At 37.8% G+C, this 14,341-nt stretch overlaps 1 protein-coding gene across 7 annotated transcripts in view; it reads left to right on the top strand.

The window, feature by feature from the left end:
- Positions 1 to 14,341, top strand: part of CDKAL1 (CDK5 regulatory subunit associated protein 1 like 1) — a 380,595-nt gene that overhangs the window by 220,082 nt on the left and 146,172 nt on the right. For all 7 annotated transcript variants that reach the window (XM_064705180.1, XM_064705176.1, XM_064705178.1 and 4 more), the window contains one exon: positions 13,134 to 13,300. In XM_064705180.1, the coding sequence (XP_064561250.1) occupies positions 13,134 to 13,300 (167 nt within the window). The remainder of the gene's footprint in view (positions 1 to 13,133; positions 13,301 to 14,341) is intronic.

The following is a 14,341-nucleotide window of genomic DNA, read 5'->3' as shown; positions in this document are numbered from 1 at the left end:
TACATGTGTGTCTAGAGCTTCTCTGTAGGTTTCATGCAAGTGTTTTCATCCTGTGCATCACTTTAGGGTTTATGCTTATATGTTTCACTGTATTCTGTCATCTGCATTTAGGATTTATGACATCCTTTTAATTTTTGTTTGAGGTAAATGGTTGAAAAAAGGTGATTGCTCTTATTATTTTCAGAGGATGGAGACAGGAGAGAGGGAATATTAGAAGGAATCTTTCTGAAAATACGATAAACTCACAAAGCCACTTTATTCCCATGTCTATTAAGCAATTGTTTCTGTTCATTAAAAAACGGCTAAAGGTATACAACACAATGTAAGTTGAAGCCAAGCTGTTGTTAGTGTTGCACAGGGACAAAAAGATGTCTTATGCTACAAATTAAGAGTTACTATAAGCTCTTTATTAGATTATTTGGATATTGCAGCATGTGACCCAAGGCTAAAGTTCATGTTCTTAAAAAGAAATTATTAACAATCAAGATATGCTATTTAAGAAATGACATTTTTCCCATTTCTGAAACAGGCTAAAACCAGACCTTTCATTAGGTTTCTTCTTTTTTCTGCCATTGCTAAAGCCTATGGCATATGTAGAAGTGACAAATGGTGTATGAACATGCAGCAAGTTTCTTCTGCCGCAGAGCAGAGTATTTTATAGTATGCATTTTAATTTTTTGGTTGTACTTTGGGTTGGATATTTGATGACTTTGTAGGGTGTTGTCTGTATTTTATTCCTTTATGCAACTTAGTGATATGCATTTCGCATTTTTAGTAAAACTGGTCTGCAAAATATCCCATCTATCATTACTGGAAAACATAAACATATGCAACAAAGCGCTCCTTTATCTGTTGGATCATATTTCTTTCAGAAGAAATGAGAAACATTTTGGAATGGCATTTGTGTTTGATTTGTGATTTCTCTAGAAAGTTTGAGCTGGAATTATTTTCAAGGCTCATAGGGTTCTGAAAGAAAATTATTCTTTAAGTTCCTCTAAAAATAATGTAGTTGTGGGATTCTGAAGCTTGATTGCAATCCAACGATTACATGGATTAATCATCAATATGCTGTAGTAGTGTTGCTCAAAGTGTTGAAAGGCTGAATATTTTACATTTTAATACAACTTCTTATGCATGTCCATCCTAACTGGCAGAACTGGTGCTGCCTGGAAGAGTTTTTCTTCAACCTAATTTTCCCCTGCCCATAGAAACTTCTGGTACGCAGTGGCCAAGGCCAGGGGCTCCATCCCAGACAAACTGCAGCACTTGTCCTATAACCCCTGGGATGTTCCGCATGTGCCTCTCCCAGGGACGTGTCCCTGTAGCCGTGTGAGCACCTCAGCCAGGCTTTGGAACCTGGCCTTTGCTCCCTGCTCCTCTCCTTTCTAAATCAAATACACATTCATTTCTAACACTTAATACATCTGAACAGCAGTTCTAAGATTTGCAAGTTTGATGCCTTTATAATTTTTCTCCTCAAGTTTCATTGCTGGGTTGTGTCTTTTAGAGCTGAATATAGGCTCTAAAGATGTTAGAAACAAGTCTGAGGAACACAGTTCAGAAAATTTTAATGAAGACAAAGATAAACTTGTGGAACGCTTGTAGACTTGTGTTACCAAGTGTTTAAAGAAAACGTATTTAACAACTGGATGTTCTTATATTATTTCAATTATATTTTTTAAGGAGCTCTTTCCTAGTGTCATCTGTTTGGTGGGGTTTTCTACAGATGGAATAATAAACCTTTTCTGAATGACTAGGACTTTGTTTGAATTCTAGTCTTTAAAAGACTAAGTAATTTCACTCTCAATATTTTTTGTTAAAGGTTCATGGATAGAAGCTCATCTCTTTTTATTTAGATTTAATTCATGTTCCTATGTTGACATATAATAAGTTCATCAAAAGGTAAATTATTGTTTAGATTGAGTCCTTTATGAGCATTACTCTGTTTGAGAAAAATACATTAATATCCTTCAAAGCCCTTGAAAGATTTCTATTTGACCTCTCTGTGGACATCTCCAACACATTTTAATTGCATTCTGCTGATGATATATTTTGGTGGTCTATCATTGAATACTTAAAATAAATTTAGTTTAAGGTGGCTACACACCAAAAAGGCTTTGAGTGCTCTGTGGTAATTCATGATTTAGAATGGGGGAAGGTGTGTTACTAGTGCAATGCAAGCATTCTCCTTTTTTGGTTAAACCGACTCATTTAGAGTTGCAGAGACAATACCCTTCATTTGAGAAAATATTTTAAGTAACAGTGAACATTAAAAGAGGTGTTTGACAGAAATCAGGGGATTACGATGTTATTTCTGTCTGTAGACTTCCTAATTTGTAATGCCTATTTTCCTGGCACTTATTTTTCTCATTTAAAGAAACAGAACAAACAAAAAACTAAACAACCCCAGAAAAGCAGAAGAGGACACATGCACCAGGTGCAGCAAGCTTCGCTTACCTGTAGATACAAGCTCCAATGAGTGGATGGTATTATCTATGCTGTTGAGAGAAGGTAACTTTAGATAAGGATTATCTACCCCAGAAATTGTATTTACCCCTCTATATTGCTGGCTCATGGAACTGGAATCCCCTAAGTGCATTCCATGTTTAGCTGACCACCTTGCCCTTGAACATGCTGACCCTTTTCCCAGCTTTCTTGTCTTTTGGGATACATCAATTTGACAGATTCTTGAGCTATTTTCACACTTTATACAAAGAATGCTTGTAATTAAAATCAGAATCAGTCTTTTCCCTCAGATTCAGTATTTCCACATAAAATTACTGTGATATATTGAGGAATTGATGAAAAACAAAGTAAAACAAGCCTGTCTTTATTAAAGTATTTCTGTATTCTGTATTGCCATTCAAGGTTTACAGTATTATGTCTTGGCTCATAACTTAGTGTGAAACAAAGCATTTAACACCTTTTTATTTGTCGCTTATGAGAGCACTCTATTCTGAATTCTAGGGTTCTTTTGTGATTAGAACATGAAAGGTTTTAAAAGGTGTCTCACCCAATCCTGGTATATGTCACAAAATAAGGATTATTTATTCATTTTTGTTAGCTTTTCAGTCAAAGAAAGACATAAATTATCTCCTTTCTTTGATTACATTTGTGAAATGTTGACATTTTACTGTAACCCACCTTATTTCAACTAATTTTCAGCTAATTTTTAAAATATCATCTCTAAGTACCTAAAATGTGTTTTCTTTCTCCTCTTGCTGTTCCTATTTAAAAAAGTAAAAGGCAAAACAAAATTGAATTAAATAGGACTATAGGATTCAGCTCTTCAAAATGCAAGAAATTTGAGCAGAAGAATGCTCTGTGGAGGATGAAGCTCCATGTCAAATACTTCCAACACACCCTGGCAGCTTGTGTGCAAGCTCCTGTTGTAGAAGTTTTAAGCCATTCTTCTTCTGTAGACATTTATATAATGATAAACTCAGATTCAGAGAGTTATTTAGCTTGGCTACAAACATTTTTAATGACTGAAACTTGGTATGTCATGCTACTTCCCAAGAATTAATCAGTTTCCATGAAAACATGTTGTTTAAATTAATCCAAACTCATTAGCACTACAGAGATGGATACTCAGTAAAAAGCCTCCATTAATTAGCACTGCATCCTGTAATATGCCTACAGCTCGTGACCATTTCCTTGAATTTGTGCAGTGTGTGACCCTTTGCATCTGATATTCATCTCCAGCACAACGATAGCCCATGTTTGGGGTTTAAAACAGCGAGCGTATGTTATAATGAGTGGCACGTTACTCTCTTTTTCCCAATGAATTCCAAAGTCATAAACAGGATTTCTCGTATACCTCATTTTGAATTCAGAGCTCAGTGCAGGTTTTTCATTTGTGTTTTGATAATAGGCATAGCAATAATAGGTTTTGTTTCTTCAGTTTTTAAGTTTATGGAAATTTTGCTCTTTGTCTTTCAGTAACTGAAGAGTATTTGTGCAGGGTGCTGGACTGACACTTCTGGTGGAGGGTCAAATATTCTCTGCCTGCTTGTAGTACCAGGACAACACGAGCATATCAATATTTCACGAAGTGTGTTTGTGAGGTATAGAGTAGAGAGCAATAATTCCATGCTTCAGGAACCTTGTATTTCTATATGCTGTGTACAGGGGTGCAGAACAATTCTAAACTCATGCCTTGTCTATGGTTTCTGAAATTGCTTTCCTTTGTGTTTAAGTCTCTTCTTGCAAATCTCTTCCCTATAGTCACCAAGTCCTTTGTGCTTTATTTTCTTCCTGTAGGTACCCATTGCTTATCACTGAACCTGCTCCTTGAATAATGTTATTGGTTCAGCAGAGAACTAATTAACACCAGGCAATTATGTCCCTGATTACTAATACACAAGATTTTTACTTTGTTAACTCAGGTGGTAGATGTCCACTGTCTCTGAAAACCAAAGGAATTCCTGTAGGATGTCTGTATTTGGAACAGCAAATTTAAGTTTTATCTCTTTTCAGCTGGCAAGTATAATGATTAAGTGGATTTATTTTTTTCATTCTTTCGTTTATGCAAGAGCTAACCTTCAAAACAGGCCATTGTGTACATAACACACATGCCTGGAAATAGGAGGGTCACAGGCAGGTGACCAATAGAAAAAGCACTGACCTCTCTCTTAAAGAATGATTTCCTCAGCCTGAAAAATAGGACCAACACATGAAATTCAACTATGCACTTTTCCCTCCATTTAAAAAAAAATCTTTTCCTCCCCTTTCTCTTCAAACTGGCTACAAACCCCAATTTATCATCATGATGTATGGTATCATTAATCCTCCTTGAAAGCAAGATGCATAATGCTGCAGTGTTGGCACTGAGCAAACTTCAGCGGCCTGACTGTCTTCACGCCCCTTTGAGTCTCCCTTGTTGTAGCAGAATGGAACTGGACTCATAATCAGATTAGCTATCATGCTGTTTGCAGCAGCAAGTGACCTATTATCCTGTTCCTTTGCCTCCCCTCCTTCCTCTCCCCTCTGCTCCCGCGCCGCAGCTACAAAACGAGCGAGACAGGGCTGCTGGTTTGTGCTCTAACAGCGAGCTGTTAGCAACAGAGGGCCCTATAGGGGTAGAATGACCTCTTTTGTAAGCAAGGACAAGAGTTTGCTTTGTGGGAGAGAAAAACCTTTTATGCTTTCTTTGGTATTTAATGATTAGTTGGCTCTATCTGCTGCATGCTTTTTATCGGGAACTCTCAAACTTTTATTTTTAATGCCATAGGAAGGAGGAGTAATTTAAGTGAAACTTTTAGTACTGTTACAAGCTTTCTTATTCCTTGTTTCAAAAAACCCCTTCTATAAAAATACTTTGCTTATCAATATAGCAGAAGTGAGTAAAATAAACTGTGATGCAAATTGTAGAACTGCTAATCCCTACAACAGTCACAGGTAGTGAACTTCCTTTGTAAATGCCTTGATGGCAAAGCAGAAGGAGCAGTTCTGGTTTTGAGACTTTTATGTGATGGCTTTAGATAAATAAGCAAATTCAGTGAACTCATATTCTAAATGGTTTCATCAGTTTCATTTCTCAGATGCGTGACCTTGGAATAAATGTATTTACAGCTTCCACTTTGTTAACCACAGAAGATAAAATGGAAAGTTGCTGTAACTCATGAAGTTATTAGGTTCTTCTATCAGACTTCACATCTAAATAGAAAGCAGATGGTAGAGGATCATTACCTAAAACTTACTTTGGTGTTACTTAGGAGTAGATGGGTAGTTTCAGTTGTTCTTATAAAATCTCCAAAATAACCCTAAAAATTGGTGTGGAGGGTGGTACCAGAAGTATATGCATATGTTGTGGTATTGGAGAGGATGGGGACAGTTTTTAATTTTTGCAAAATCCACAGTGTTTTGTTATTCTAACTTAAAAGTAATTAGAAAAAGTTCTTGTTCCTAATGCTTATTGTTTTGGGTTTTTTTCCCTGTGGTTCAGTTCTGATTAGATTTTGCAAATTACATAAAATAAAAAAAAAAGTATGAATGCACTTTGAGGGAAAAATGTGTAAAATGTACATTTTAAAAAATTTATTAGCACATTTTTATTGAAGTAGAACCAAGCTATTTCCTGAACTAATTTGTATTGTGCTTGATAAGGTATTTCTTCAGCTCTTTTCCATCAAAGTTCATTTAAGCTCTGGTTGCAACTTAGTATGTGAGAGACAGTGCATTTCACTTATTGAAAATATAACTTAATCTAACCAAAATCCAAAATATGTTTCATAGTTTTGAAAAAGCAATAGCTAGAAGAGTTAAGAGGGGCCAAGGTGCAATTAATTTTTCTATTTTGCAGTTTGTGAATATAGCAAATTTTTTTGCATTAGTTTGCAGGATCAGGAATTTGTTATAAGTATGTATGTCATGTCTGTAGTAAATGATCCTTTAAATCAAGTTCCTGTTATGGCTTCAGTGGGTCTGAGAATTTCATACCATGGATATATACTAATGTATAGCATTTTTATATAAATACATGAGAACTTTAATAATTTGTTAGAGTAAATATTTACTGAAGTGTGTTGGCAAGGAGAAAGAAAAAATGTCTTTAATTTTATTACCAAGTGTGGTAGACAAGACAGCCAAGCAGAATCTTCCAAAGTGATACTGTTCAGTGCTCTACGTTTAAAATAACATGTTATTCCTACATAGGTGGAATGATCTCAGACAGTAAAGCTTGGTCTCTATGCCACTTTGTATTAGTTTCCAAACATTTGTTCTCAAAAATATGTAGACCATAAAAGTTACTATGTTCATTTCCTAAGCACTCTAATAGATGTGTCATCCTGTGGGTAGTAGAAACCACAACTGCTTTAAAGGCTTGTACTGAGCTTGGCACTTGCAAAGCACAGCTCTAGTTTTTGTACCTGCAGACTGACATGCAGAAGTAATAGAAATAATCCTGCCTCGAGAGGCATCCAAGTGTGCTGGGAGTGCTGGCTGAAGTCATGATGAGGCTGTTCCCTCTCATCCCTCACAGGACATGACAACCAGGGGAGATTCCTGATGACTGGAGGAGGGGGGAACGTCACCCTGCCCTCCAGAAAGAGCAAGACGGGAGGGCTGGGCAGCTACAGGGCACTTGCACCTTACCCTGGATGGGGCAGGCACTCCTGCAAGCCACGTCCTGGCACAGGAAGGGCCAGAGTGTGCTTGGGAACACTCGGCATAGGATTACCAACAGCAAACCGTGTGGCAGGCCTGAGTGACTTTTCACATGGGATGTGTGGCTTTGTGGAGGATAGGAAAGCAGTGGAGTTGAGGTGTTTTGGGGTGGATTGGTTTGGGGTTTTTGGGGGGGATAGAATGTTGGGGTGGTTTTTTTTTGTTTGTTTGTTTTGGGGTTTTGGAGTGAAGTTGAAATTTTTGTTTTCTTTTGGGGTTTTCTTTTTTGTTTCGGTGTAGTTTGGTTTTGTTTAACTTTAATTCATCTATAATTTCATCATAGTTCTTAATGTTCTTAGAGTGGTAAAGTGTAGATTGAAATATTGGATGGTGAGAAGGTAAAGGAATTTATTGGACTGCCAGGTTCCCGAAGTGGCAATCCATAGTATAAGGTCTAGATAGCAGGTACTAAGGATATTTTGTAGCCAATATTTCATGTCTTTCATACTAAGGTGGAATCTGGGAGATGATACTCAAATTAGGGGAGTACTTGACTGGCTGGAGGGTACAGCTAATTATTGCAAGAGACCTCAACTGCCTGGAGAAATGGACTTAGTGTAACTTCATGAATTTTAACAAAGACAGGTAAAATGTCCCAAATCTAGGATGAAATGCTACACTATGAATGCTACCAAATGCTGCACTATGGATGTGGAGAGCTGACTGTCTGGGAAGCAGCTTTGCAGCCTTTGGAGTTCCTGTGGGAAAGCTGGTGCACACGAGTCAGCAGTGGAACCCCTCTGCAATTGCAGCTGTGCCCCAGCTGCTGTTGGAGAGTGCAGTCACAGGCCCCAGGGAGCGACTGGTGCCATGGATTTGCCAACTGTGAGACATCATGGAGAGAGCGCTCTGTCCACTTTGGGGTACCTCAGGACAAGGCTGACACACTGCAGCAATTCAGCAGTGTGACATTGCAATGGTCAGGAGGATGGAGCACATAATAGACAAGAAATGGATTTGTGAAAAGAAAGCTAAGAGGAGTTATTGGTGTTTACAATGGCCTAATGGGATGGTAGAGAGAAGACAGAGCCAGACTGTCTTGAAGTCAGACAGGTCTTGCAGAGGTAGGATGATAGTTAACAAGTTGGATAAGTTGTAATGCAGCAAATTGCAATTAGGTGAAAATGAAAATTTTTTACTCTTAGGCTGATCAAATATTGGAACAGATAACCCACAGTGGCTGTGGTATTGCTGTCCTTGGAACTATTCAGAACACAACTGCAATTGTAGTAGGTCAGGGCAACATTCATGATGTTGTTCAGATCTTGTTCTCCTGTTTGTGGCAAGCATTAAGAAAATAGGGACATTAGGGACATCTTCCATGTCCTTAAGACTGTCCAGAAGGGTAAAAAAATAGGTCTTTTAAAGAGAGGAAATACTTTTGAGCATTAATAAAGATCCTCTAGAAATTCAGGCTGTGAGACAGTTTGTACACAGTGCGTCATGAGCACTGCATTTATCTGTACAATATGGTGCTGAACCTGCACTTCACAAAATACAGAAAAAGCATTGATCCTTTAGGTCATAGCCTGACAACTTGCCTCTTTCAGCAGCCATGAACTTAGACCTGTCTTTTTTACTTCAGTCTACTTTCATCATCTGCTTGCCAGAATGCAAGAATCCTATATTCTTAAATTATGACAGTTTGGCGTGAGTTACTGAATAACTAGGGTTTGTATAGGATTGTGTCCAGCTCCATTCTTTCTGTCTTCCAGAAGCCCTGTATACATTCAGATGAAATAAGAGTAAGGGTTTCTTGGTGAACTGGATGTGAATCCTTCTAAATCCCCCTTGGCATCAGTGAGTTGTTCCCAGTTTGATTTTCTCTTTCAGCGAAGTCCCTGCAATGGGATGCTTCAGTGCTGATCCATGTGGTTGAATTGTCTTAAGAGGACACTTGGATGATGCTGAATCAATCCTTGCAGAGTACTTCAGAATTACAGGAGGAAACTGAATCCTCCAAATCTCAGTTTCTGTTTAAACTTGCATTATATCCAGATTAGGACAGTGATCTGCTATTTGCATAGTTCTTCACAATTTCCCAGTTAAGGCTTTGATTCAGCAAAGTAATCTAGCACAATGCACTGCATCAAGTATGTAAATGGTTCCTGTAAAATCCATGCTGAATAAATAAGGAAAAACTCAAATAATTGAAGAGAAAATAAAGTAGGCTAAGCTCATTCTGAACAATGAATCTGGTGTTTTCTAAGCCTTCATCTTTGGCCATGATTTTTTAGTTTTTAAATGTTTCTAAGATTGTGATCAGGAATGGTCAGATTGACTGTCCTCAGATTGACTGTTCTCTAGTCTGCAAGATACAAACGTTTATGTAAGGCCTCCCCTTGGCAGATGGTCTTTCAGATTTCTTTGGTGCTCTGGGAGAGGTATTTCTGTGGTCTGTGCAGTCCTGCAGGCTGCCATAAGAATTCAGTGTTGGAGAAGGAATCACGAGGAGGTCAGGCAGTTGTTGATAAGCATATGTGGGCTACTGAGGAGGTCAGAGTCAGGGGCCTCCCACTGAAGCAGCCTGCAGAGATTTGTGCTGTTGGAAAAGCCACTGGGGTTCACATTAAAAAATCTGCCAGGAAAGAGAAGAACAAGGAAGGAAGGAGAAGAAAAATCATGAGGATTTGGGGATTGAATTTTATTTGTACAGTTAGCTATCAAATGTGAGAATTTCACTGGCATTGGTGTCCAGTATTTTAACATCTTCAGATCTTTTTGCAGTTTGAAATAAATTCATTTTTCTGATGGAGTACACTTCTCTTCAGTTTAAAGGATGTTTGGTACTGCCAAAAACAGTGTTTACAATAGTGACATGAAGATAAAGCAAAATAAAAATGCTAGAAGTGTTTTAAAAAAGAAATTAATAATTTCAAGTGATTTCTAAACCAGGAATGCCCATATTTTGTAGAAGTGATAGATGTCGGATTTCTTATCTCCTTCATGATAAGGATTGCTTACCCCACAGAAATGAAACTAAAACCTGTATCAGATAATCTGCAGGGAGTATTCTTTATAGTGAGACATGTGAGAAGGAATAGGCTCAGAACTTTCTTCATTTGCTTGGAACCTATCCTTTTTCCAACATTTTTCATTCTAAGTAATCTCCAGTTAGAGCAGATCAGAGGCCAGCTGTTAAGGTTTCTCTTTTGTGCTGGATAGTGATGGCAGAGTGAGAAAAAACCATGAGCTGTGACCAAAGGCAGAATTGTAATTACTTGGATATAGCGATAATTGGCCTTAATACTGTAACAAATGCTCTGAGTTTGCACATCTGAAGCCTCCTGTTTGGATCAATTTTCTTGTTTACAAAATCAGCTTGCCTTTATTAGCACCAAAATTGCCCAGTAACAGAGTGGTGAATGATTGAATGAGGTTCACTGCAAAAGAAAGGAAAAATATTATGTACGGTATCAGACAGTGGATTTAAACAGGTTCCTGTGGAGGGCTGGAATTTGGAGGGGTGGACTGAAAATGAGAGGTGTTGACTGACTTCATTAATACTGCTTGAGAGGTCTATTGTTTTCTCTTCTTACCTGGTGTAAGTTTAGGCTCCTGAACTGGGGATACAAAGGACTAAAAAATAATTTCCTAAAATCAGTCCACTCAAAACCTCTTTCACACAGTTATGTACAAAGTTGATTTATCCTAATGATCTTCCTTGTAAATATTTATCACTCACAGTAGCTTTCAGTATTTGAAGGTCCATTTTGTCAACCTGAAATTGGGACATGAACTTTTTCCTAAAATACAGGTGTTCTTCCCCCTCCCTGCGCCCCCCTGCCCCCAGTAAGGGACTGCATCCTTGGATCTCTCAGCATGCATTATTCCCATTGCTTGTTGTTCAACACCCTGATCGGAGAGCAGATGAGACAGTTATTCCTGCTGTTGCTGATTTACTATTACAGCTGCTTCCTCTTCTTGTGATTTAATTTGAAGTTTCAGCCCACCAGGGGGCTAATGGTCCCCACCTATGCAGCTTTAAAAGCTCGCTGTTGTTTTCCACCGGAATGTTATTTCCATTCCTAGCCAGTGATTTATTTTTTTTTCCTTAGTGTTCATCTGGTAACTGTGAGGCAGTATTCCATTAGCCATTTTCATGAAAAAAAAAAAGAAAAAGGAAATCCAACCCAAGCCCCATGCAACTCTTTATATTGAAAGCTTGCAAATGAGAATTACTCTGTTACAGTAGAAACTCAGCCAGTCAATAAGTTTTGTGGTGCTCTTATGGCATTGGAGGCTCATATAGAGAAACCCAAACTAAGCAAAACAGGACCTTATCAATCATTTAGATTCCTTACATTTCTCTTCTTTTTTAACATACAGCATATAAAATTCACTTCTTTCTTCATGTGTTTCAGGAAAATGTAGGGCAGGCAGCAAACCCAAGAGTATGTTTCATGGTGGGTACTGCCTGTGGTGAGATGAATTCCAAAAACATTAGCAAGTGCACTGAAATCCACAGTGTAATTGTGTCCTGCAGGCAGATTCTGCACAGGGAGCTCAGCTTGAGTGTGACTACAAACTTGTGACTGCAAATGGTCGACCAAAGAGCACTTTGTACTTCAGGAATGCTTTACATCAGATTTCTCTCAAGATACAAATTGTACATCTCCTTCACTAACCTATTCTTGAAGCAAAGCTTAAAAAGTAAGAAGTTTTCCAGTTAACCTTAAATTGTAAAGCATTTTTCATTCTGAGTAATAAATTACCTTGAAAACATTTCTGTGCCAACAGGATTAACTTTGATGCTCAGCATGGCTTGCTCTCTGCCATTATTGTTGCAGTGTGAATTTAGGAGTAGCAGTCTTGGATTTACATTTTGTAAAACATTTGGTTTCTAGGTTTATTGCTTTTTATGTGATTAAAGTCAGTGTATGTGCTTAAGTTTTCCTCATTTGAGTATAAATTTGTAACATAAACATTTACATTTTCTGATACATTCTCTGCTGGCCCAAAGTGTGCTTTGATGAATTATGCACCTTCTAGTGTTTGATAATTTCTTTTACCAGTTCATGATTGGTTTTAGAAGTTTAGCTCTTCACTGAGGTAATGGTATCTTATCTTACTGTAAATCACAGGTGTTTTCTTCACATATACACTGTTTTTGATGGCTTATTTCTTGATTTAGGGTGGTAAGGAAGGGTAGAGGGATTGTATGGCAAAAAAAAGGATGAAAGCTGGTCAGGCTGGCAGAAGTGGCTGCATGAAACCTCAGTGCTTTCAACTATTGTTACAGGGTGGTACAATCTCTCTCTTTGGGTATGAGGATATTATTACCAAATACCAGTGTTCGAAGTTGCTATTTACAATAAAAATCAAATGCACTACTTCCTAAGGCTCTGATTGATGGAAAATGAAGCATTAACTGCCAGGAAACAGGTTTTCCCATATTATCATGCAGTCATGCAGTGGTCACTAACCTTTCAATGCAACCTTAATATTGCATTGCTAATTGTATAATTTAAAGAATACAAGATTTTAATAGTTACTTCAGGAGGAATGTCAGTCACAGTGCTTTACAGCTGGTTTTGCTTACTGGAAGCTTACCAGTTAATAAGCTAACTACTGTAATAACCATTAGTGCAAACTCTGCTTGGGTGATGTCTCTTGCGGTGTTTAATGAATTAGACTCAAAAAATAAAACAGAGTATTAAACTTGTCTGACTTGCTGTAGAGGCAGCACAGAATTAGTCATTGGCTGTGAATGTTAATCACTCCACAGCAATGATAATTTACAGCATTGTTGTAGCACTCTTGTGCTCATAAAATGAACTTAATAACCCACTGCTACCCATGGGATAAGCCTTCCTTCTCCTTCCCTCCCCTTTGCAATTGAATACCCAGTCTGGCTGCATAATAGCCATGTGAAATACTGCATTTAAAAGAGTGAGCAGCTGTATGATAAAATAAACAGCTCTAAAACAGATTTGTTAATTATCTCTTTCTTTTATTCACAGAGGGTGTTTGTGAGATATGGCTGACCAGTGAAGACACAGGGGCTTATGGCAGAGACATTGGCACAGACCTCCCCACGCTTCTGTGGAAGCTGGTTGAAGTTATTCCTGAGGGAGCTATGCTGAGGCTTGGCATGACAAACCCTCCCTATATTTTAGAGCACCTGGAGGTAAGGGAAGAAAGGGAATCATTTATATGCCAACATGGACATTGATTGAATGAGTCAGCATGGAACCTTATGTGAAGTGTCTTTCATTTTAAGCAGTAGCTTAAAAACACCATAGACTTTAAAATGCATTTACAACATTAGACTAACAGTGTAAAGCCGTTTGCCTGACACAGCAAGTTATTGAGATAATAAGATCCTCAAGTAATTTTGGAATTATAATATTAGTGAGATCTCTGACATGTAGGATTTTATTGTAGTAATGTTCATTTGTGTGTGTATCTAGTGTTTCCAAGAACTAAAGGAAGTGTCATTTGCAAGTGATGGACTATGAGATTGAATTTTTCTTCCTGCTGCACCTCAGACAAAATATTTCCAGAAACACTATATAGTGGTCTCACTCAATTGATGCATTCATTATCCTATTTTTAGTGTGTTTATGACTTCCTTGATAAGAAATAGAAATGTAAGTATATATCTGTGTTTAAAATAAATGTAACAAAGCAGTTCAATGAAATTAGAAGTATATAACAGTGTGAATTTGAAAGTGTAGCTTATTCATGCAGAGGAGGAAGTGAGTTTCTTCTGAAAGATAGGTTGGTTTTGATGGATTCTGTCACAAATGAATTTATTGAAGTTCCTAGAAACTGTCTACAGAATAAACATAACTGTAAAGAGGAGGAAAAAAGGAGGGAAGGATGTAGTTGAAAGTAAATTTTGTAACCATGTGCATGTTTACTACCCGGATAAGTAGCTGATATCCATGCTGCTTTCCCAAATATAGTGTAACATTAATAGTTGCCCTCTTATTTTCTTAAGATGTCAAGGACAGTATTTTCTCATCAGAGTGCTATAACTGCACCTTAGGCTATTGTGGAAGCATGTGGGCCAGGGGAATCTCATCTTGGTACGAATAAGCAGGTTTTCACTTCACCAGCTAAAGAGTTTGACCTGCAGAAAGTTGCAAGAAACTTGCGAGGTTATTATTTAATTCTTTGGTTTAGCATATACTTCACTAAGAGAGGCTTTTAACTCAGCACTCTG

This window comes from Zonotrichia leucophrys, chromosome 2 (genome assembly GCF_028769735.1).
Source record: "Zonotrichia leucophrys gambelii isolate GWCS_2022_RI chromosome 2, RI_Zleu_2.0, whole genome shotgun sequence".
Classification (NCBI taxonomy): domain Eukaryota; kingdom Metazoa; phylum Chordata; class Aves; order Passeriformes; family Passerellidae; genus Zonotrichia; species Zonotrichia leucophrys.
Note: the sequence above shows the minus strand (reverse complement) of the source record. Positions and strands in the feature narration are given on the sequence as shown.